The 24,959-nt window shown below is 43.3% G+C and overlaps 1 protein-coding gene across 2 annotated transcripts in view; it reads left to right on the forward strand.

Moving 5' to 3' along the window:
- SGSM3 (small G protein signaling modulator 3) overlaps nucleotides 1-24,959 on the forward strand; it is a 58,391-nt gene that overhangs the window by 21,788 nt on the left and 11,644 nt on the right. For both annotated transcript variants that reach the window (XM_066358484.1, XM_066358483.1), the window contains exons 2-3: nucleotides 22,004-22,140; nucleotides 24,402-24,516. In XM_066358484.1, coding sequence (XP_066214581.1) covers nucleotides 24,510-24,516 — 7 coding nt within the window. In that variant the 5' untranslated portion in view covers nucleotides 22,004-22,140; nucleotides 24,402-24,509. The remainder of the gene's footprint in view (nucleotides 1-22,003; nucleotides 22,141-24,401; nucleotides 24,517-24,959) is intronic.

Below are 24,959 nucleotides of genomic sequence, written 5' to 3' on the forward strand. Positions count from 1 at the left end.
CCTCTGCGTCCCAGTCTGATGCTCTACCCACTGCACCACCACCTGGTTAGGCACTAAGTCACTCTTTTAAAGTATAAAATTCAGAGGTTTTCTGTGTAGTCACTGTCAAATTCCAGAATATTTTTTTTTGTTAATTTATTTGATTTTATTTATTAATTTTAGAGAAGAGAGAAGTGGGGAGGAGCAGGAAGCATCAACTCTCATATGTGCCTTGACTGGGCAAGCCCAGGGCTTCGAACTGGTGACCTCAGCATTCCAGGTTGACACTTTATCCACTCTGCCACCACAGGTCGGGCCAAATTCCAGATTATTTTTATCATCCCAAAAAGGAACTTCATATCCATTAGCAGTCATTCCCTCTTTTCATCTCCCTCAAGCCCCTGGTAACCACTAATTTACTTTCTGTCTCTATGGATTTGTCTATTCTAGGCATTTCATGTAAAGGGAATCATATAAATGTCTCTGGCTTCATGTTTTCACGGTTCATCCATGTAGTAGCATTTATCAATACTTAAGTCCTTTTTATGGCTGTTTAAAGCCCAGTACATGGATATATACATTTTTTTTATTGGTACCTCCATTGAGGGACATTAGAATTGTTTCCATTTTTAGGCTATTATAAATAATGGTGCTATGGCCCTGACCAACCAGTGGTGGCGCAGTGGATAGAACAGCAACCCAGAACACTGAGGTCCCCAGTTCGAAACTACAAGATTGCCAGCTTGAGTGTGGGGTCACCGGCTTGAGCACGGGATCATTGACATCCCAAGGTCCTGGCTTGAGCCCAAAAGTCACTAGCTTGAAGCCCAAGGTCACTGGTTTGAGCAAGCAGTCACTGACTCAGCAATCAATGAACAACTAAAGTGAAGCAACTATGAGTTGATGCTTCTCATGTCTCTCCTTCTTTCTTTCCCCCCTTCCTGTCTGTCTAAAATCAATAAAAACACTGGGTTAGAGCATCATCCTGATACACCTAGGTTGTGGGTTCGGTCACTGATCAGCACGCGTACAGGATCAGATCAGTGTTTCTCTCTCTCTCTCTTTCCCTCCCTTCCTCTCTCTCTAAAGTCAATTTTTTAAAATAACAAATAATGGTGCTATGAACATTCATGTATATTTTTTATGTGATGTAATTATTTTTAAACACAGAATTTCTATACTTTTTCAAAAAAAAAAAAAAAAAATTAGCCTGACCAGGCAGTGGTACAGTGGATAGAGAGTGTCAGCCTGAGACACTGAGGACCCAGGTTTGAAACCCCGAGGTCACCAGCTTGAGCAAGAGGTCACTGGCTTGGCTGGAGCCCCCCAGTCAAGGCACATATGGGAAAGCAATCAATAAACAATTAAAGTGCCGCAACTATGAGTTGATGCTTCTCATCTCTCTCCCTTCCTGTCTGTCCCTTTCTCTCTCTCTAAGAAAAAGAAAGGAAAAAAACATTAAAAATTTAGACTAATAAACTCATACTCCTACCACCTAACCCAGTCATACTCATTTTTATATTACCTTCACCATTTATCTATAATATTCCAGATGGTTAAGAAATCATGTACTATCTTGATGCTGATAACTTTATTCTTCTCTTCCCTCTTCAACCCATTCCAGTTAGACTTACACCCTCACCATTAAAAACCTGAGCTCCTGTTGAGATCACCAACAGCTGTTGCGAAACCAATGTCCTCATACTACTTGACCTAGAAGTGAGATGTGATGCAGATGATCATTTCTCCTCTGGAAATACTCTATTCTCTTGGTTTCTACAGCATCACACATTATGAGTGTTCCTTCTCCTTCACTGGCTGCTCCTCAAATTATATTTTCTGATTCTTTTTTCTGCCTAACTTCTAAATGTTGGAAAATTCCAGGATTTGGTCCCAGGCCCCTTCCTCTGCATTCTCTCCTCAACCATGACATCTAGTCCAAAGATTCCCAAATTCACATCTCCAGTTCTGATTTTGGTGAGCTCAATCCTCATATATACAATTGCCTATTTGACATTTCCACATTAGCAGCATCCCAAGTTAATTCATTCCAGGTTGATGCTTTATGTACTGCGCCACCACAGGTCAGGCAAGCTCTTCTTGTTCTTTAAGGCCCACATTGCAGGAGCCGTTTCCTCTGCTCAGGCTGCCCTTCTAGGTCTTCACAGAGCTGGCTCCTTGTCAGAGCTGGTGTCAGCTGAAATGTTAGCTCCTCAGAGAGGCTTTCCCTGACTGCCTATCAAAAATAGCCCTTCTGCCACTACCTGTCACTTTGTAAGTTATTCTGTATTATTTTATAGTACTTATTTATTATTACTCTGAAATTTTCTTATTTATATATTTTTTTGTTTTGTTTTGTTTTTTTCATTTTTCCGAAGCTGGAAATGGGGAGGCAGTCAGACAGACTCCCGCATGCGCCCGACCGGGATCCACCCGGCATGCCCACCATGGGGCGATGCTCTGCCCATCTGGGGCGTCGCTCTGTTGCATCCAGAGCCATTCTAGCGCCTGAGGCAGAGGCCACAGAGCCATCCCCAGCGCCCCGGCCATCTTTGCTCCAATGGAGCCTCGGCTGCGGGAGGGGAAGAGAGAGACAGAGAGGAAGGAGAGGGGGAGGGGTGGAGAAGCAGATGGGCTCTTCTCCTGTGTGCCCTGGCCGAGAATCGAACCCGGGACTCCTGCACGCCAGGCTGACGCTCTACCGCTGAGCCAACCAGCCAGATAAATGTATTTTTATCTCACAATTTTTTAAAATTGATGTATAACATTATATTAGTTTCAGGGCACAACATAATGATTCAGTCTTTGTATACATTGTGAAATGATCACCATGATAAGACTAGTTAATATACATTACCTTACATAGTTACAAAAACTTTTTAATGGTGAGAAGTTCTAACTGCTTTCTTAGCAACTTTCTGATATGCAATATGGTATTAATAACTAGTCTCCATGCTATACATTATATCTCCGTGACTTATTTATTTTATAACTGGAAATTTGTATCTTGACCCATTTCTCCCCCCCACCACTCCCTGCTTTTGGCAACCACTAATCTGTTCTCTGTATCTTTTTTTTTTTTTTTTTTTTTTAATATTTTACTTATTGCCTGACCTATGGTGGCGCAGTGGATAAAGCAATCAACCTGGAATGCTGAAGTCACTGGTTCGAAACCCTGGGCTTGCCTAGTCAAGGCACATATGGGAGTTGATGCTTCCTGCTCCTCCCCTCCTTCTCTCTCTCTCTTTCCCTCTTTCTCTCTCTCTCTCTCTAATGAATAAATTAAAAAAATTTCTTTTTAATTGAGTGATTCAATTATTAAAAAAATATTATTGGTAGAGCTCGGCCTGGCGTGCAGGAGTCCTGGGTTCGATTCCCGGCCAGGCACACAGGAGAAGCGCCCATCTGCTTCTCCACCCCTCCCCCTTTCCTTCCTCTCTCTCTCTTCCCCTCCCACAGCCGCAGCCGAGGCTCCATTGGAGCAAAGATGGCCCGGGCACTGGGGATGGCTCTGTGGCCTCTGCCTCAGGCGCTAGAATGGCTCTGGATGCAACAGAGCGACGCCCCAGAGGGGCAGAACATCGCCCCCTGGTGGTCATGCCGGGTGGATCCCGGTCGGGCGCATGCAGGAGTCTGTCTGACTGCCTCCCCGTTTCCAGCTTCAGAAAAAGAAAAAAAAAAAAAGATTATTTATTTTTTAAGGTTTATTCATTTTAGAGAGGGGAGAGAGAGAAAGGAGGGAGGAGCAGAAGCATCAACTCCCATATTTTTCTTGACTAGGCAAGCCTAGGGTTTTGAACCAGCGACCTCAGCATACCAGGTCAACTCTTTATCCACTGGGCCAGCACAGGTCAGGCAAGATTTTATTTATTGATTTTTAGAGAGAGGACAGGGAGAGAGAAGAAAGAAAGGAGGGGGCAAGAAGCATCAACTTAGACAGTTGCATCTCGTATATGCCCTGACTGGGCAAGCCTGGCATTTCAAACTGGTGACCTCAGCATTCTAGGTTGACATTTTTATCCACTGCACTACTACAGGTCAGGCTGTTCTCTATATCTATGAGCTTGGATTTTTTCATTTTTTTTTTTTTTTATTCTACATATGAGTGAGATTTTATGGTATTTGTCCTTCTCTGCCTTATTTCACTGTAAATTTGTTTTGTCTGTCACTAATATTAATAGCTAGTATTTATTAAGCACATACTATGTGATATGTATTTATTTACATTTTATCATTTGTCATCTCCATTTTACAGATGAGGAAACTGCAGTTCACAACAGCAAGAACTTGGTATGTCTTGTTTTACTGCTATGTCCCTAGCACATGTAACAGTGTCTGGCACATAGCAGTTGCTCAAATAATATTTGTTGCTTGGATAAATGACTGAAAGACTCTCAAATTTGTATCCCTAGTTCTGCATCTCCCTGAAGATATCAACTTGTGTATCAAATCACCTTAACATCTCCACTTGGATTTTTAAGCAACATTTAAATTATCCTGCAACTCTTAACTCCCTCTTTGCCTAAACCTGCTTCTTTCTCCTCTTCCTCATATTAATAAATGCCATCACCATAAATCCAGGAGTTCAGAACAGAAACCTAGACTTTGCTTTTGGTTGTTCCCTCTCTCTCTCTTCTCCACATCCAACCCAGGAGCAAGGCTGTTGGTTCTACTTCTAATTATATCTTGAATCTGTTTACATCTCTTTATCTTCACCTCCACTGTCACCTTGTTAACCTCACGCCCCATCATCTCTTTCTAGGCCCTTGCCCTTTCAGACTTGTCTCCTTGCATCCACTCTTGTATCTCTATAAGCCATTTGCCACACAGCAACCAAAGTAATTTTTAAGCATGTTAGTTTACACCACTGCCATGTTTAGGACCCTTTTGTGGATTCCCATTGACATTAAATTCTGAATCCTTCACTCTGGCTTACAATCCCTTGGTGGTCTGGGTGCCTCTGCCTCTCCAATTTCCTCTTACCATTGCCCCCTTTGTTTATTGTGTTTCAGTTACACTGGGCTCCTTTCTGTTCCTCCAAGATCTTCCCTATCTCAGAGCCTTTAGGTTGGCTGTTCCTTCTGCCCATGACTTCTTGAATACCACCTCATAGATTTCTTCCCTGCATTCTATATCATATCAGCCTTTTGTTTTATTCATAGCACCTACCATGCTCTGTAATTATCATTTATTTATCCATCTATTTATTTTCTGTTTGATTTCCCTCCTCTAGCTTGTAAATCATTGTTGCCCTAGCACATAATATGTATTAGGGAAGTATTTAGGGAATGAATGACTAGGTGGCATACACATTTCTGGATATACCTGCTTTATTCTATTATCGTATTTTACCTTAATGTTAGATCATAAATTGTATCAATATTTCTTTAGTCCCCATAATTGGAATTCTTTTTATACTCTTGTGTCTGGCTTATTTCACTAAGCATACTGTTTCCTCTTTTATGTTATTAAGGTATACTTTAATACAACAGATTCACCCCTTTTGGTGTGTAGTTTTGCAAGCTCTGACAAATACATACGTCACGCAATTACCAAGACAGTCGAGATACAGTTCTATCACCCTAAAAAATTATCTTCTGTCACTATGTAGTCCACTCCTCCTACTGCTCCCATTCAGGAGAAAATACTGGTCTGTTTTCTGTACCTGTAGTTTTGCCTTTTCCAGAATGTTATATACCGCATTTTCCCATGTATAAGATGCACCTTAATGTTGGGGACGAAATTTGGAAAAAAAAAGTATTACATAAAGTTATTGAACTCAAGTTTTTATTCATCATAAAATTCATACAACACCTCATTACTGTCAAACTTCCATCCATTAGCTTGTCCTCATCTGTGTTTGATGATGAATCACTGTCTTCATATATTGCCTCGTTCTCAATTCCTTCTATGGCATTTAAATGCCACACTTCTTAAATGGCTTGACAACGATCTCAATCTTGATATTATCCCAGGATCTTTTCACCCAGGTACAAACTTCTCCTATAGTTGGTTTCTTCACTCTTCCTGCTGGTGTCAAATTGTCTCCAGAAGACTTCATCCATTGGCTCCATTTATCTCTTATGGCAGCTTTGAAGGGTTTGTTAATGCTGACATGAAGTGGTTGGAGCTGGGATATCAAGCCTCCAGGTATGGTGGCAAGTTTTGTTTTTTGCTCTGCAGCAATCTTCTTTGTGTTTTTTGTGTTATGTGTGCCCTGAACTGATCAAGCACCAATAGGGCAGGTTTGTGTAAGAGCTCACCTGGTCTCCTTCTCCAAACTTTCTCAAACCAGATCTTCATCCCACCCTGATCCATCCAACCCTTGTCATGAACGTGGACAATCACTCCTTGAGGAATGTCTTTTGACATTGTTTTGCGTTTGAAAATCAGCATAAGAGGCAGCTTGGTTCCATCAGCACAACAAGCTAGAACAACTGTATAATGGCTCTTTCATGTCCACTTGTCTTCACAGTTACAGTTTTCAGCCTCTTCTTATCAACAGTTCTGTTACTTGGAACATCAAATTGAAGGGGGACTTCATCCATATTTGCAATCTGTCCCAACTCAAACTGATGTGTCTTCCGACATTGAATGACAAAATGATGAAATTCAAGGACCTCATAGCTTTCAGGCATCTTTTGGGCAAATCTGGTGCATGTACACATGCTTAGTACATTCTGTTTCATGAACCTGAAGCACCAATTGTGTTCTCCTTTGAAATGAGTAACTTCTTTTTCATCAGCAGTTCGTCTTGCCTCATGCTGAACTGTCTTTGTGGACACAGGAATTCCAATTGCCCTTCGCTCTTCAGCCCATATCTCCAATTCCCTCTCTAAATCAGGCCATTTTGCTGACTTGCCTCTCATGACCTTCTTCTGCCGTGGCGTTTTCAGTAGGGTTTCTCCTTCCTGTAGCCAGTCTCGGATTGATTTCTCAGTTGGAGGAGGACCAAACTTAAGTTCAGCAGCACGATTCCCATTCACTTTTGCAAACTGGATTACTTTTAACTTGAATTCAGCACTGTATGAAAATCTTTTCTGAGCCATTTCTGGGCAGAACATGACAGAATGTAACCTACCGTAATATACCAGTAACAAGTGCAAAACAATGAGCACAAAGACAACCAGCACGAAAAAGCAGGAAATGCAAGTAAAAAAATCTATAGCCACTGTATAAGACGCACCCAGTTTTTAGACCCCAAATTTTCCCCCTAAAAGATACATCTTATACGGTAAATGGAATCATGCAGTATGTAACCTATTCACTCTGTCTTCTTTCCTTTAGCACAGGGGTCCCCAAACTTTTTACACAGGGGGCCAGTTCACAGTCCCTCAGACTGTTGGAGAGCCGGACTATAAAAAAAAACTATGAAGAAATCCTTATGCACACTGCACATATCTTATTTTAAAGTAAAAAAGCCAAAATGGCAACAAATACAATATTTAAAATAAAGAACAAATAAATTTAAATCAACAAACTGGCCAGTATTTCAGTGGGAACTATGCTCCTCTCACTGACCACCAATAAAAGAGGTTCCCCTTCCGGAAGTGCGGCGGGGGCCGGATAAATGGCCTCGGGGCCACATGCAGCCCGCGGGCCGTAGTTTGGGGACCCCTGCTTTAGCATATACATTTGAAGTTCATCTGTGTTGTTGTGTTGTTGAGTATGTCAGTAGTTCATCCTTTCTTTTTTTTTTTTTTCTTCTTTTTTCAGAGACAGAGCGAGAGTCAGAGAGATAGACAGGGACAGACAGACCGGAACGAGAGAGATGAAAAGCATCAGTCATCAGTTTTTTGTTGTGGCACCTTAGTTGTTCATCAATTGCTCTCTCATATGTATGTGCCTTGACTGTGGGCCTTCAGCAGACCGAGTAACCCCTTGCTCAAGCCAGCGACCTTGGGTCCAAGCTGGTGAGCTTTGCTCAAACCAGATGAGCCTGTGCTCAAGCTGGTGACCTCGGGGTCTCGAATCTGTATTCTCCGCATCCCAGTCCGACTCTCTATCCACTGCGCCACCGCCTGGTCAGGCCATCCTTTCTTTTTGCTGAGTGATTAGTATTCCACTATATGGATGTACCACAGTTCTTTATCCATTCATAAGTTAAAGGACATCTGGCAATCAAAGATAAAGCTGCTATAAATGTTTACCTACAGGCTCTTGTGTAAACAAAAGTTTTCATGTCACTTTGTTAGTTTTTGGTGTTGGTAATATTGTGCTTTTAATTTGCATTCCTTTAATGACTAATGATATTTAATCTCTTTCTGCATGCTTGTTTGTCATCTGTAGATCTTCTTGGGTAATGTTTCTGTCAGATCTTTTGCCTTTATTATTATTATTATTATTGGGTTGTTTTCTGCTTCCTGCATTTTAAGAATTCTTTATATTCTGGATACATGTCTTTGATCAGATATGTGATTTGAATATATTTTCTACTATATGTGGCATCTGTTTCATAAAACCCAACTTATCAATATGCCAACTGAGCTATCTGGCCAGGGCAGGGCCATGCTCATTCGGAAACCTATAGGGCAGGGGTCCCCAAACTATGGCCCGCGGGCCACATGCGGCCCCCTGAGGCCATTTATCCGGCCCCCACCGCACTTCCGGAAGGGGCACCTCTTTCATTGGTGGTCAGTGAGAGGAGCATAGTCCCTATTGAAATACTGGTCAGTTTGTTGATTTAAATTTACTTGTTCTTTATTTTAAATATTGTATTTGTTCCCGTTTTGTTTTTTTACTTTAAAATAAGATATGTGCAGTGTGCATAGGGATTTGTTCATAGTTTTTTTTATAGTCTGGCCCTCCAACGGTCTGAGTGACAGTGAACTGGCCCCCTGTGTAAAAAGTTTGGGGACCCCTGCTATAGGGGATGATCCTTCCTTGCCTCTTCCAGCTTTTGGTAGTCTCAGACTTGCCATGACTTGATAGCATAAGTCCAGTCTCTTCTTCACATAGTATCCTCCTTGTGTATCTTCACTTCATCTTCTATGTATGTTTGTGTCCACCTTTCCCCTTTCTTTAAGAATACCAGTCATAATGGATTAGGGCTTATTTTATTTTATTTTTTTTTAAGAGAGAGTCAGAGAGAGGAATAGATAGGAACAGACAGACAGGAACAGAGAGAGATGAGAAGCATCAATCATCAGTCTTTCGCCGTGACACCCTAGCTGTTCATTGATTGCTCTCTCATATGTGCCTTGACCGTGGGGCCACAGTCGACTGAGCAACCCCTTGCTCGAGCCAGCGACCCTGGGTCCAAGCTGGTGAGCTTTACTCAAACCAGATGAACGGGCGCTCAAGCTGGCGACCTCGGGGTTTCGAACCTGGGTCCTCCACATCCCAGTCCGACGCTCCATCCACTGCGCCACCGCCTGGTCAGGCAGATTAGGGCTTATTTTAATGATGGTATCTTAAGTTGACTAAATAAGCAAAGACCCAGTTTCCAAATAAGGTTACATTCTGAGGTACTGGGGGTTGGAACTTCAACATCTTTTGGAAGGACAGTTCAACCCATAACATGAATTGACCATATATATGGGTCTGTGACTGGATTACCTATTCTGTTCATTGATCTATATGTTTGTTCTTTTGCCAATGTCACACTGTACTATAGCTTTATAGTAAGCATTGAAATCAGGTAGTTTGAGTTCTCCAACTTTTTCTGCCTTTTCAAAATTGTTTTAAGTATTCTAGTTCCTTTGCCCATTTATTTAAATTTTATTTTTTATTTAAATTTTTGTTTATTGATTTTATAGAGAGAGGAACAGAGAGAAATATTGACTTGTTCCACTTATGCATTCATTAGTTGATTCTTTTTCTTTTATTTTTGAGAGAGAATGGAAGAAGGAGAGGAAGGAAAAAGGGTGAGAAGCATCAACTCATAGTTGCTTTTATTTTAGTTGTACATTGAGCTTCTCATACATGTCTTGACTGGGACCATACCAGTGTCCCCTTGCTCAAGCTAGCGACCCTGCACTGACAAACCTGTGTTCAGAGCCAGTGGCCTTGGGTTTTTGAGCCCACAACCTCAGCATTCCAGGTTGACGCTTGATCCACTGCGCTATTCTTTGGTTGATTCCCACAACCTTGGTGTATTGGGATGATGCTCTAACTGAGCTAGTCAGACAAGGCTATTAAATATTAGATTCAGCTTGTCAGTTTCTCCAAGAAATCCTTCTAGGTTTTGATTGGAATTATGTTGAATCTTTTCTTGTTCCCAGTGTTATGGGGAAAGCATTCAGTCAGTCTCACATTATTAAGTGTGATGTTAGCTGTAGGATTTTTGTAGATGCCCTTTATTAGGTTAAGGTAATTTTCATCTACTTCTAGTTTGTTGAGCTTTTATTATGAATGAATATTGACTTTTGTCAAATTCTTGTTCTGTGTCTATTGAGATAATTGTATAGTTTACTTCTTTAGTCTGTTTATATGATTTTTAAATATTGAATAAGTCCTGAGATTCCAAGGGAAGTTCTATCTAGTTGGTCATTGTTTTTTCAATTATTATATGTATTGTGTTATTTTGTGTATTGGCACAAAGTTGTTCATATCATTCTCGTATTAGATTTTTTTTTTTTTTTTTTTTGTATTTTTCTGAAGCTGGAAACAGAGAGAGACAGTCAGACAGACTCCCGCATGCGCCCGACCAGGATCCACCCAGCACGCCCACCAGGGGGCGACGCTCTGCCCACCAGGGGGCGATGCTCTGCCCCTCTGGGGCGTCGCTCTGCCGCGACCAGAGCCACTCTAGCGCCTGGGGCAGAGGCCAAGGAGCCATGCCCAGCGCCCGGGCCATCTTTGCTCCAATGGAGCCTTGGCTGCGGGAGGGGAAGAGAGAGACAGAGAGGAAGGAGGGGACCGGGGGTGGAGAAGCAAATGGGCGCTTCTCCTATGTGCCCTGGCCGAGAATCGAACCCGAGTCCCCCGCACGCCAGGCCGACGCTCTCGTATTAGATTTTTAATGTCTGTAAAATCTAATGACCATTCATTGGTAATCTGTATCTTTTTGCTTTTTTTCCTGTTCAATTTTTTCAGAGGTTTATTTTACTGATTGTCTCAAAAGAGCCAATTTTGGTCTCATTGATTTTTTCCCTATTTTTTTCTCTATTTTTTGTTTTCTATTTTATTGACTTCTGTTATCTTTGTTTCCATACTTTGGATTAAATCCATCAATAAATTTAACAACTTAGATAATGGACAAATTTCTGGGGTTTTTTGTTTGTTTATTTTTTTTAGCGTGAGAGAGACAGGGATGGACAGGAAGGGTGAGAGATTGAGAAGCATCAACTCATAGTTGCATCATCTTAGTTGTTCATTGATTGCTTTCTCATATGTGCCTTGACTGGGGGCTCCAGCTGAGCCAGCAACCTCGGGCTCAATCCAACGACCATGGGTTCATGTCTATGATCCCACATTCAAGCCAGCAACCCTGCACTCAAGTTGGTGATCCCACGCTCAAGCAAGCAACCTCGGTGTTTTGAACCTGGGCCCTCAGTGTTGCAGGTCAGTGCTCTGTCTACTGCACCACAACCTGGTCAGGCAAATTTCTTGAAAGTATACTAAAGAAATTGTAGTTGGATACCTTTCTACAGAGAAAACATCAGGCACAGATGGCTTCATTGATGATTTCCACTCAGTATTTAAGAAGAATTACCAATTTCTATACAAACTCTTCTTGAAAATTGAAGAGGGTGAATGAGATCTTTCATGAACATAGCTGCAAAAATTCTAAACAAAATTTTAGTAAATTGCATTCCACATCTATATTAAAAAGGGTAATACATCGTGATGACTCAGTGGTTTGAGCTTCGAATGTTATTCCTCTTGTTCCTTTCAGGTGATTTTTTCCCCAGCCTTGGGTAGTTTCCTCACACATGTGCTCTGACCAGTATTCAGATGAATATTTGGGCTCTCTGTCTGTGCCAGTCTCTCTTCGCTAGTTCTCTGCGCTACACATTCAAGATGCTTTGGCCTCTGACTCTCACTTTATCTCCTGAGCCAACTTCTGGCACTGTAGCCTGCAGACCCTCCAGGCGGTAACTGGGGTGATTGTTGTTTTCCTCTCTATATATATATTCACTGACGTGTGCTGCCTGTCATGCAGTGTCTGAAAAGCAGTTTTATGTATTTTCCCAGTTCTTTAGTTCAAGTTGAGAGAATAAATTCTGTCCTGCATGTCTGGTGGTGGCACAGAGGATAGAGCACTTCAGTGTCCCAGGTTCAAAACCCCAAGATCACCAGCTTAAGCACGGGGTTACCGGCTTGAGCATAGGATTATAGACTTGAACCTGTGGTTGTTGGCTTGAGCCCAAAGTCTCTGGCTTGAGCAAGGGGTCACTGGCTCAGCCGGAGCTCCCCCAACCCTCGGTCAGGGCATGTATGAGAAGCAACCGTGAACTAAAGTGACACAACGTGAACTAAAGTGACACAACCATGAGTTGATGCTTCTCATCTTTTATGTCTTCCTGTCACTTTCGCTCTCTCTCTTTCTTCCTCTCCCTCCCCTTCCCCTCCCTCTCCCTTCTACTCTGCCTCTCTTCCTCCCCCCTCCCCCTCTCTCCTTCTCCCCCTCTCCTCCTCCTCCCCCTCTCCTTCTCCCCCTCTCCTCCTCCTCCCCCTCTCCTCCTCCCCCTCTCCTCTTCACCCACTTTCCTCCTCCCCTCTCCTTTCCCCCCCTCCTTCCCCCTCCCTCCCTCTTCTTTCCACCACAACCTCCCTCCTTCTCCCCTCCCCTTTCCCCTCCCCACTCCCCTTTCCCTCTTCTTTCCCTTCCCCCTTTCCCTCTCTCACCCCCACTTTCTCTCTCTCCCTCTCTCCTCCTCTTACTAAAAAATAAAAAATCCAGTCCTTGTAACTCTATCTTGGCCAGATGCAGAAGTCCAGAGTTGGAATTTCAAATGATTGAATCACATTTATTGTGTCAGTATACCAAAATTCAATGAATTTCACTAATATTTGATATTTAAATTATTTCATATTATTGCTATATAGGTAATGCTGCAGTAAATATTTTCATGTACAGGTCATTTTGCTTTAATTGAATTATTTCCTTAAGATAAGTTTCCAGAAGAACAATTACTAAATAAAAGATGTGGAAAAGTTTATAGGCATTCCATTCCCAAAGGAATGTACTGATTTATAGCAATTCATGAGTGTGCTAGTATTTTTATCACAAAACCAGTTTTTGCTGGCATTATTTTATTAAAAAAATAAAATGTATATTTACACATACATGTATATTTTTATACATAATTTATAATGTGTGTATACAAATAATTATACCACCATACATACATTTGTGTGTGTGTGTGTATAGAGGGTGGGGCAAAGGTAGTTTTACAGTTGTTCTTATGGAAAACAATACAATAATTAGTGAATAATAATACAAGAATAAACTCTTTTTTTTTTTGTACTCACAACTATAAAGCTACTTTTGCCCCACCTGTATGTGTGCACTTCCATCACCAAAGGGAATAATAGACCCTTGGCTCTCTGGTTCTCAAATTCAAAACCTCCAAGAAGGGATTTTATTAGACTATTTTGGCTCAAATGCTCACATCTGGTTTGATCACTTTGGCAGTGCTATTGAGTGTTATGATTGCCACAGCTCAGGCCTGTGCTCACTTATAACCAATCAGCTAGGCTCAGGAAGATGAAGTCATAAATATCAACAGCTTCCCGGAATTATGCAGTTGGAAAGAGTGAGTAAAGGAAGCAGTTTAAGAAAGTGTGAGATCAATGTGGTGGGGAGGTTGCTGTGAAGTAAATAAAATGCTAGTTAATTACCATAACATGAAATGTGACTTTTATTTACTTTTGTTTTTTCATTTGCTGTTCATTTATTCATCTAATTTATCTAACAAATGTTTATTGAGAGACTTTTGAGTGCCAAGGATGCAGAGAGAAACAAGATAAAATCAAGTCTAGGGGGGTCAGTTGGCCAAAAAAACAAAAAGGATAAGAATGGTCTGACCAGGCGGTGGAGCAGTGGATAGAGCGTCGGACTGGGATGCAGAGGACCCAGGTTCGAGACCCCGAGGTTGCCAGTTTGAGTGCGGGCTCATCTGGTTTGAGCAAAAAGCTTATGGACCCAAGGTCGCTGGCTTGAGCAAGGGGTCACTCGGTCTGCTGTAGCCCCACAGTCAAGGCACATGTGAGAGAGCAATCAATGAACAACTAAGGTGTCGCAACAAAAAACTAATGATTGATGCCTTTTTTTTTTTTTTTTTTTTTTTTTTTGTATTTTTCTGAAGCTGGAAACAGGGAGGCAATCAGACAAACTCCCGCATGCGCCCGACTGGGATCCACCCGGCACGCCCACCAGGGGGCGATGCTCTGCCCATCCAGGGCATCGCTTCTGTTGCGACCAGAGCCACTCTAGCGCCTGAGGCAGAGGCCACAGAGCCATCCCCAGCGCCCGGGCCATCCTTGCTCCAATGGGCCTTGGCTGCAGGAGGGAAGAGAGAGACAGAGAGGAAGGAGAGGGGGAGGGGTGGAGAAGCAGATGGGCGCTTCTCCTGTGTGCCCTGGCCGGGAATCGAACCCGGGACTTCTGCATGCCAGGCCGACGCTCTACCACTGAGCCAACTGGCCAGGGCCAATTGATGCTTTTCATTTCTCTCCCTTCCTGTCTATCTGTCCCTATCTGTCTCTGTTAAAAAAAAAAAAAAGATAAGAATGTTATGAGGTAAGGCCTGTGATGGACTTATTCATAGGGCTTTATGGAGCATAGGGAACCTTAACTAAAGTCAGAGAAGAGTCATGGAGGTGTATTAGTTGTCTATTGATGTGTAACAGATCACCCAAAAACTTAGTTGCTTCAAATATCAGTAATTACTTATTATCTCACATGGTTTCTATGAATCACATTCAGGAGCATCTCGGGGGTTCTGGCTCGTGAGAGAGGAGGGTCTCTCTCATGACATGATAGTCAGCTATTGGCTGGGGCTATAGTCATCTAAAGGTTTGGGACCAGAGGATCTACTTCCAAGGTGGCTCACTCATGTGTCTGGCAAGTTGGAATTCCATGGGTGTTCTCAGGACACAACATGGCCGCTGACTTCCCCCAGAGCAAGTGATACACGAAACCAAGATGGAAGCTGCAGTGCCATTTATGGCCTGTATTTGGAAGTTTACACAGTCACTGCTGCCATAGTCTATTGGTTGCAGAGGTTAGTTGTGGTTCATTGTGGAGAGGGCCGGCACAAGGGAGTAAATACCAGGAGGTAGAATCATTTGAACTGTCTTGGAGGCTGGCTACCACAGAAGGCTTCTTTCAGTGACAAGATGTTGAGTTGAGTCTTACAATATAAATAGGACTCTTATCTGGCAGTTAAGGAAAAGACCATTAGTGACAAAATAATTAAGACATTGGGCAGCTGATAATAAGTTGGCCACCATGAATCTATTATAAGGAAGGTGAATAGAACTAGATCGTGTAGAACCTCATATTGCTAGAGAATGTGACCTTTATTTTGGGGATAATGGCAAGCCACTGAAAGAATACAGCAGGAGATGCAGGTTTCAGATTTGCATTAGAAGGATAATGTTGGCAGTAGGGGGCAGCTGGAATTAGAGGTCTGGAGCTTGTGAGGAGGGTAGGTGTCTGACAGGTAGTTGTGGAGGCTCTGGTAGGACATGAGGTTGCCCAGGAAGAGCTCCGAGTGAGAAGAACAAGAGCACACATTTTTGAGATACACTGAGGAAGAGAAAACCAGAAAGAATCCTACTGTTTTTGTACTCCTACTTCAGAAAAGAACTCATATTTTCCTTCATTTTCTAATAAAATGTTCATATCCTATTGAACATTTATTGTCTGATTTTACTTTTTTTAAGCAGTTCTAGTAGCCACGCTGTCATCTTTACTCTAGCCTTTCTCGGACTTTCCTCTCTTTGTGCTTCTCTCCTAGTTTGTTGTTATCGATAGCTTTTAGTGTCATGTCATTATCCTTGCTCAGAAAAATAGTCTTCAGGATCTCAGAAGCCTCTTAAATACAAGTATTTTTGCTTTTGTTGCTTACAGCTTTTGTGTTCCCCGGAAAATGTGTGACTACTGACGCAGTAGGGGCTACACTGCTTGCTGTGTTGTAAAACAAGCAAAACTAGGAGACGGTTAGTAGGTCAGGAATGGATGAAGGACTAGGTCTCCATCTATATCAAGAGCCCTCCTCCCACCCACCCCTATCCTTCCCACACCCCAGGATTTACAGTGACATCTGATGATCTTTGCTTTGTAAAGCAAATTTGTCTTTTAGGAAATTGTGGGATCCACAAACTAAGGAGAAAAATATTGGGAGGCACAGTAAAAACACTGACACTTTATAGCAGTGGTTCTCAAACTTTTTGAAATCGGGGTGCATTTAAAAGTCTACAAATAATCGTAGGTGCACTATATACAAATTTCTGAGAAATATGTTATAATAATTAAGTCAAATATTAAAGAAAAAAAATAAAGTGCAAGCTTGCTTTTATGGTAATTAAACAAAATAAATACAACAAAATTAAATTTATTCTGACATTAAAAAACATTTTTATGTTACATTTTTTGAGTTATGCTTTTTAGAATTCATAAAAAAGAGGGGTTTAAAAATAAAACGACAAAAAAGTATCTTTTTATATAGATAGATACATTCTTAGTAAGATTTAGTAAATTTGGCATGTCCCAGCACTAATGTGTTAAGTTTTTTCATTCTTGTGTTCATGAGAAACATGAGCCTGATGTGTCCTAGCGATTTCTTCAATGTTTGGGCATGTATTTGAAAGGCAAACTCATTTCCTCGTCAATACATTGAGGAATTCCTCTCTTTTTACTCTTAATTGTGTTGAGTGCAGAAAACACCCATCTTATACAGTGGTACCTTGAAATATGAACAGACCAACATACGAATTTTTTAAGTACGAGCTGCAACTCGGTCTGTATTTTTGTTTGAGATCCAAGTGAAATTCCAAGATACCAGTCGTGATTTGGGAAGTTGGCGCATGGGTCCAGTATCGGCAGTTTGATATATGAATTGACTGACTTACAAGCTCGGTTACAGAATGAATTAAATTCGTATCTCAAGGTACCACTGTATATTATCTTTTCACCAAACAAAGGATAGAAGATACTTGCCTCCACTCTTTCCGGGGAACATGGGGGGTAGGGTAAACAATCCAGCACCACAGCTTACCAGCCTTTTGCAACCTAATCAGGTAAGTGAGGTGGGGGGTTGGATAGACTGTCAGCTTACAGCCAATTTTCCACACCTCTGTCCCCTAAAAATCTAAACTCCAAAAACCCTGTTGGTTTTTTGGTCCCCCAACAGGCACATATTTCTCTGGAATACCATAGGGCGCACCTGGAAATCTTTTAGGGTGCACCAGTGTGCCCTGGCACACACTTTGAGAACCACTGCCTTACAGCATGTAAATTTAATTTTTAAAACTTCTCTTTGGAGCACCTCAAAGTTGCTTGCATCAATACTGTTTCGCAAAAGTTTCTGCCTCTCAGTACTTCTGTGACAACAGCAGGGCAGCTGGTGAGGTGGCTGACTTCTCAGCAGCTTTCGCAGGCTCCCAGTGGCTGCTTTCAGGATGGTTTCCATAGTGACCAGAGGCAGGAAAAACCTGCCTGCCCAGTATAGCAGTATCATATCCAGCTCCTGCTGGGAATTCAGAGACTCAAGGGCAGTTGATGGGAGATATGGCATACATATATTATTGCAGAGACTCCTTAAAATATATCTAGAATCTGATCATTTCTCACTCGTCCCACTGTAGCAAAGCCAACATCATTCCTACCCATCTTGCTGCACCGCAGCTAGAGAGAACTTTTAAAACCAAAGTCAGCCCTGGCCGGTTGGCTCAGTGGTAGAGCGTCGGCCTGGCGTGTGGAAGTCCCGGGTTCGATTCCCAGCCAGAGCACACAGGAGAAGCGCCCATCTGCTTCTCCACCCCTCCCCCTCTCCTTCCTCTCTGTCTCTCTCTTCCCCTCCCGCAGCCAAGGCTCCATTGGAGCAAAGATGGCCCGGGCGCTGAGGATGGCTCCATGGCTTCTGCCTCAGGCGCTAGAATGGCTCTGGTTGCAACAGAGCGACGCCCCGGATGGGCAGCGCATCGCCCCCTGGTGGGCGTGCCGAGTGGATCCCGGTCGGGCGCATGCGGGAGTCTGTCTGACTGCCTCCCCTTTCCAGCTTCAGAAAAATACAAAAAAAAACAAATAAAAAATAAAACCAAAGTCAGATTTGGGTTCACCTCTGTTCAGAACCCTCCTATATTGTCCCAACTCCACTGAGAGTAAGATCCAAAGTTTGCTTGCCCAGGCGGCAGTGCAGTGGATAGAGATTGGCCTGGGATGCTGAGGACCCAGGTTCAAAACAGCAAGGTCGATGGGTTGAGTGCATGCTCATCCAGCTTGAGCGCAGATTCACCAGCTTGAGGGTGGGGTTGCTGGCTTGAGCATGGGATCATAGACATGACCCCAAGGTTGCTGGCTTGAGCAAGGGGTCACTGATCAGGCACATATGAGAAAGCAGTCAGTGAACTAAGGTGCTGCAACGAAGAATTGATGCTTCTCATCTCTCTCCCTCCCTTTCTGTCTCTCGCTTAAAAAAAGAAATTCCAAAGTTTGTCCCACACTGTAAGGCCCTCCCTGACCCCTGCTGTGTCTCCCTCCATGTCTCCTTCCACCCTTCTCTCACCCCCAGTCCACTGGCTGCCTTGTTGCGTTTTCAGTCTGCCAAGAACATTCCTTAAAGGGTTTGCACTTGCTGTTCCTTCTGCCTGGATACCCTTTCCCTCCAGTAGCCATGTGACTTGATCCCTCACATCCTTTTGCTTTGATCTTTGCTCAGATATCAGCTTCTACTCAAAGAGCTTTTCCTGACTGTTTTGTATATATAGCCCCTCTCTTTTGATACTCTCTGTACTTTCCCCACCGAGGAAGAAGGAAGGGCATAGCCACGAAGTGTGGAATAGCAAAACCTTTACTTAGTACAGCGCTTCCCAGATGATGTTCCCTGGTCCGCCAGACAGGGGCTAGAGAAATCGCACGGGTTGGGGGGGGGGGGTGATCCGTGTGGGGGTAATTTATAGGATCGTCAAGGTGGTTGAGTTGATATGATGTGGCAAAATCCCATTGGCTGACAGACAGTTGCTCTTTTTCAAAGGGCTCCTGGTAAGTTTCTTTTGGAGCACATGGGTGTGGGTGGTTCCAGCCAAAATTCCTGGGTCTGGTTCCTCACATGACCTCCCCCATTGCCAACTGGCCTCCCACTCTCTATGTCTTTCCCTTGCTTTATTTTTTTCATAGTACTGAAGTGGTCAAGATATGACACACCTACTTTTATATTCATTGTCTGATTCTCTAATGTAACTTTCAGGACTTGTGTTTTTCACTGTTTCCATCTCAGTCCTGAGGACTATACCTGGCAAAGGGAAGTGCTCAGTAACTGTGGAGTGGGCCCTGGCCGGTTGGTTCAGTGGTAGAGCGTCGGCCTGGCGTGCAGAAGTCCCGGGTTCGATTTCCGGCCAGGGCACACAGGAGAAGCGCCCATCTGCTTCTCCACCCCTCCCCCTCTCCTTCCTCTCTGTCTCTCTCTTCCCCTCCCGCAGCCAAGGCTCCATTGGAGCAAAGATGGCCCGGGCGCTGGGGATGGCTCCTTGGCCTCTGCCCCAGGCACTAGAGTGGCTCTAGTCGCAACAGAACAAAGCCCAGGAGGGGCAGAGCATCGCCCCCTGGTGGGCGTGCCAGGTGGATCCCGGTTGGGCGCATGCAGGAGTCTGTCTGACTGTCTCTCCCCATTTCCAGCTTCAGAAAAATACAAAAAAAACCTCCGAAACAAAACAAAACAAAAAAACTGTGGAGTGAATGAATGAGTGGGAAGCAAGCTAGGATCAGGAAGAGGGGCTGTGTGGTGAGAACTGTCTTCCAAGCCCCTAGTTATTCACAGCCAGAGACAGCTCATTTCCTCCACTGCAGGCAACACTTGCTTCATTCACACTTTCTCTGCCCTTCCAGAAGAATCTCCCCTGGGGCCTCAATGCTGGGTCTTTCTCATGCTCTCAACTGACATATATTACATTGAACCATATGGAATTGTCATTTTTTTAATTGTCATTAAAAAATGACATGGATGAATATCAAGAATATCATTGTTTTTTTGTATGCCTCAATGTAGAAGGCCCAGATAGTAACAATAACTTTCTAGAAATTATTAGAACTACAACTAATTGTTTGACGCTTACTGAGTACTTGCTGTGTGTCAGGCAGTGTGCTGAGGGCCTTAGTATTTGCATTCTCACTTAATCCTTATAACTTTGTGAAATGCAGGTATTGTTATTCTCTTTTATGGATAAGAAAACTAAGATTTAAAAAGGTGAGGCGAACTTGCCCAAGGTTATAACACGTGGGGAGCAATGGAGCTGGGATTTGAATCCCTGTCTTTCTGCCTGGACATGTCTTCTCTTTAACTGCAGCCCTGTCTGGCCTCTGCACAAAGGTTGCACAGATGGTGAACTCTGACGCTGCACCTTCCTAGGGCTGGTATCGCAGCCATACTTGTAGCAGAGCACTGGGTTATTTCCTTTCACTGTCCAGCTAGTGACCCTGTGACATCATTTCATGGGTCGAGTGTCGCAAACCAGCGCAACTCATAATTTGGCAGGTCTAAGTGGGAACGGTAGAGGATTAGAAAATAAGCAGAAAGAAAAAGGATGGGATCAGGAGGTCTTCTGGTGGCTGATGATCTACCAAAAGCCCAGACACCCCCAAACAGCTTTATTTTATAATGCAGAGAGCAAAGCCATTTGCAAAACAGCTCAGATACAAAGTCACATTTCTAAGGCAAACCAGTAATCCTCCCAAATGCAGAAACCCCCCCACCATGCATAACATCTTAACTTCACAAAACAAAGGGTAATAATAAAAACTGCCTCCAGTCTCTTCGAGAGGGACATGGGGGATGGGACGGGTAGAAACCATCAACATCACAACTATCAGGGAGGTGTGAGGAAGGGTGTGTAAACAGCCCTTACCAACTTAATCAACCAATCAGGTTGTGGGGAAGAGCTTAGCCTTTAGCAGCTTAATCAAGCAAGTGAGGTGGGGGGATGGGCAGCAAGGACCCTGTCAGTTTACTGTCAGTCTCTCACACCTCTGTCCCCCAAAACTCTAAACTGCAAGGACCCTGTCAGCTTGCAGTCTCCCACATTCAGGATGGTGGGAGAGTACGGTGCTGTGGGAAGGCACAGTTATTGGAGTATGTTTGGAAAACTATGGGTCTTCCCTAGGCTTATTTATTTATTTTTTTAAAGATGAGCCTTTTTTATTTTATTTTATTTTATTTATTCATTTTAGAAAGGAGAGAGAGAGGGAGAGAGAGAGAAAGGAGAGAGACAGAGAGAGAAGGGGGGGAGGAGCAGGAAGCATCAACTCCCATATGTGCCTTGACCAGGCAAGCCCAGGGTTTCAAACCAGCGACCTCAGTGTTCCAGGTCAAAGCTTTACCCACTGCACCACCACAGGTCAGGCCCCAAGATGACTCTTTTGCTCCAAATTTGCAAGTATGTCTTTAAAGAGAAGTGGGATTATTATTATATTTATTTATTTATTTTGTGACAGAGACAGAGTCAGAGAGAGGGACAGACAGACAGGAAGGGAAAGAGATGAGAAACAACAATTCTTTGTTGCGGCTCCTTAGTTGTTCACTGATTGCTTTCTCATATGTGTCTTGACTGGGGGCTACAGCAGACCGAGTGACCTCTTGCTCGAGCCAGCGACCTTGTGCTCAAGCTGGTGAGCCTTGTTCAAACCAGATGAGCCCGCACTCAAGCTGGCGACCTCGGGGTCTCAAACCTAGGTCCTCCGTATCCCAGTCCGACGCTTTATCCACTGTGCCACCACCTGGTCAGGCGAGAAGTGGGATTTTTCACATGCCCAGTTTTCAACATATGCTTGAGTTAAGGCAATGCATTCTCCCAGCTCCCTTTAAGTGGTTGTTTGATTTTCCTTTCTTTTTTTAAGATTTTTATTTATTCATTGTAGAGAGAAGAGAGAGAGAGAGAAGGGGAGAGGAGCAGGAAGCATCAATTCCCATATGTGCCTTGACTGGGCAAGCCCGGGGTTTCGAACCAGCGACCTCAGCGTTCTAGGTCGATGCTTTACCCACTGTGCCACCACAGGTCAGGCTGATTTTCCTTATTTTATTTTCCTCACTCACCAGACCCTTTTAATTTACCCAGAACCCCCAACACCAGAATTCTGTGGCAGATAGCATGAAGACTTAGAAAGCTGCTGTGACCAAATAGTGATTAGCACTCCTTATTTCCTATCACCTGAAAACTGCAAGGGGATGTTTTTCTTTAGGGTTAGGTAAATATGACTTCAAAAACTAGAAGGCAGCTTGTCCTAAATATTTTAGCCACGTCCTCTACTGTTTATCTCACATTTCATGGAGCCAGATCTTTTTATTCCATGGTTAGAAGTAGAAGGCTTAATAATCAGAAAAAAACTACCCCAAAACTGCATTTCTGTTGAAGCTGAAGCAGGTAATAATAGATTCTTCTGGTTCCAATACTATAGAAGCAAGTTGGAAATAGGAAGTTAAAACATTCCCTCATGCTGGCTTTTTCTTATTTTTTTGAGATATAATTCACATACTGTTAAATGTACCATTTTAAGGTATACATTTCAGAGCTTTTAGTATCTCATAATTGTTGTGCAACTGCCACCACTGTGCAGTTCCAGAACATGTTTCATCTCCAAAGAGAAGCCCATACCCTTAGCAGTCAGTTTGAATTCCCTCTCCCTCAGCCCCTGGAGTCACTAATCTACCTTCTGTGCTATGTTTGCCTCTTCTGGACATTTCATTTAAATAGAGTCGTCTAATGTTGATACTCTTGTGCCTGTTTTTTTTTCACTGAACATAGTGTTTTAAATGTCCATCTATGTTAGAGCAGCATCAGTACTTCATTCCTTTTTAAAGCTCAACAATATTTCATTATACGGCTATTCCATACCCTTTGTATACCTGTTCATCAGTTGTTGGTCATCTGGGTTGTTTCTAGTTTATGGCTGTGATGAATAATGCAGCTATGAACATCCATGGACAAGTTTTTGTGCAGACACGTGCTCATTTGTTTTGGGTGAAAAACCAGGAGTTGAATTCCTGGGCAATGTTTAACCTTTTGAGAAATGGCCAAACCGTTTTCCACAGCAGCACCATTTTCCATTACCACCAGCAATGTCCAAGGGTTCCAGTTTCTCTACTGCCTCACCAGCACATCACTTTTATTTTTTTGAGAGACAAAACAGGAAGGGAGATAAGAAGCATCAACTCATAGTTGTGGCACCTTAGTTGTTCATTGATTGCTTTCTCAGATGTCCTTGACCGGGGGTGGGGGGTGGCAGGGGGTGTCCAGCCGAGTGCGTGACCCCTTGCTCAAGCCAGCAACCTTGGGCTTCAAGCCGCAACCTCTGGGCTCAAGCCAGCAACAATTGTGGTCATGTCTATGATCCCATGCTCAGGCTGGTGAGCCTGCACTCATGCTAGCGACCTCGGGGTTTCAAACCTGAGTACTCAGTGTACCAGGCCGACACTATCCACTGTGCCACCACCTGGTCAGAAAGTCACTATCTTTTTTATTATAGTTGTACTATTGAGTGTGAAGTGGTATCTCATTGTGGTTTTGATTTGCATTTCCTTGATGACTAAAGATGTCAAGCATTTTTTACCTACTGACTGGCCATTCATATCTTTTTTGGAGAAATGTTTATTCATATCTTTTGCCCATTTTTTAAATGGAACTATGTGTCTTTTTATCATTGAGTCCTTATTTTTAAATGGACAATAAAAGGGAGAGGGAAGCACGGGGTTAAGCAGTGACGGGAGATATCCGAATTAGAGTGCAATTTCCTAGTTTCCCAGCTGTAATGTTAATGGAAAATGTAGTAAAGCAGACTCTTGGAGGAAGTGAGATGTGTTGGTGTTGGAAAGTGTAAGTATCCACTCAAATTGTACTCTATCTAAAAAGATTCCTCAAAGATTCTGGCTCAGGAAAACCTGTGCACAGAGGTTTGGGTGGTGGAGGGTTTTAGTTTCTTATTTAAAAAACATTTGCCTGAGCTTAGTACATTAGGAAGTCTGTATGTGTGATTCTTTTCTTCCTTAATATGGGAACTGAACGGACACTCCCCTTGGCTCACAGAGCTGTTGAGAACATTGGTTTTGTAGCTTCTTCAAAGTATGTCCTGTCTCAAATGAAGTGTTCAGAAAAGGAGGCCTTTTTTTCAAGTGTGATTTTTCTCTTTTACTTGTTGAACAGTGGCCAGGACTTCCCTCCCAGCCACCTCTGGGCCAGCAAGATCAGAGTGGTGGGTGGGAAGGACTCACAGGAGGGGCGGGTTCAGAATGACTTTCCCCTTTGCTTTCCTGCCAGAGCAGATGTTTCTGGACCAGATGAAGCCTGAGGAACCTTCCAGCTATGAAATATTAGGATAGAAAAACTTCTACGTCTGGATCTGCTGAAGACTTGCCTCAGCTCTCCACACAATGTCAGGTGGGAGGCAGGGACCTGGGCTTGGAAAGGGGTGAGAGGCTCTGCAGAATGAAGGACAGCTGTTATCCATGAGAACTCACCCGGGTAGGGTGAACCAGGCTTGTTTTTCACATACTTTTGAGGGTCAAGACCATCTAGGTAAGAGGTGGAGGAAGAAGGAAGCCTTCTGTTGGGGTTCCTGGGAGAGTTAATAGCTCTCTTCTCAGCTCTTCATTTCCCTGAGTCTCTGTGTCTCTGTCCTCTTCCCTCCTTCCAGCTGAAAATCTTCACTCTTGGCGGAAAAGGAGGCAAGGAGATGGAGTTTGGTGTTTTTTGTAACATGCTGCTTTTTAATTTTCCTTTCTCCAGAAATTTATACACTTCTGGGTTTCTACTTCTGCCTACCCATCTTACTTCAGGTGGTGCAGTCAGCCCCTTTATGCTAGAGCTCTTGGGGTGGGAGT

This window comes from Saccopteryx leptura, chromosome 1, assembly GCF_036850995.1.
Source record: "Saccopteryx leptura isolate mSacLep1 chromosome 1, mSacLep1_pri_phased_curated, whole genome shotgun sequence".
Lineage (NCBI taxonomy): Eukaryota > Metazoa > Chordata > Mammalia > Chiroptera > Emballonuridae > Saccopteryx > Saccopteryx leptura.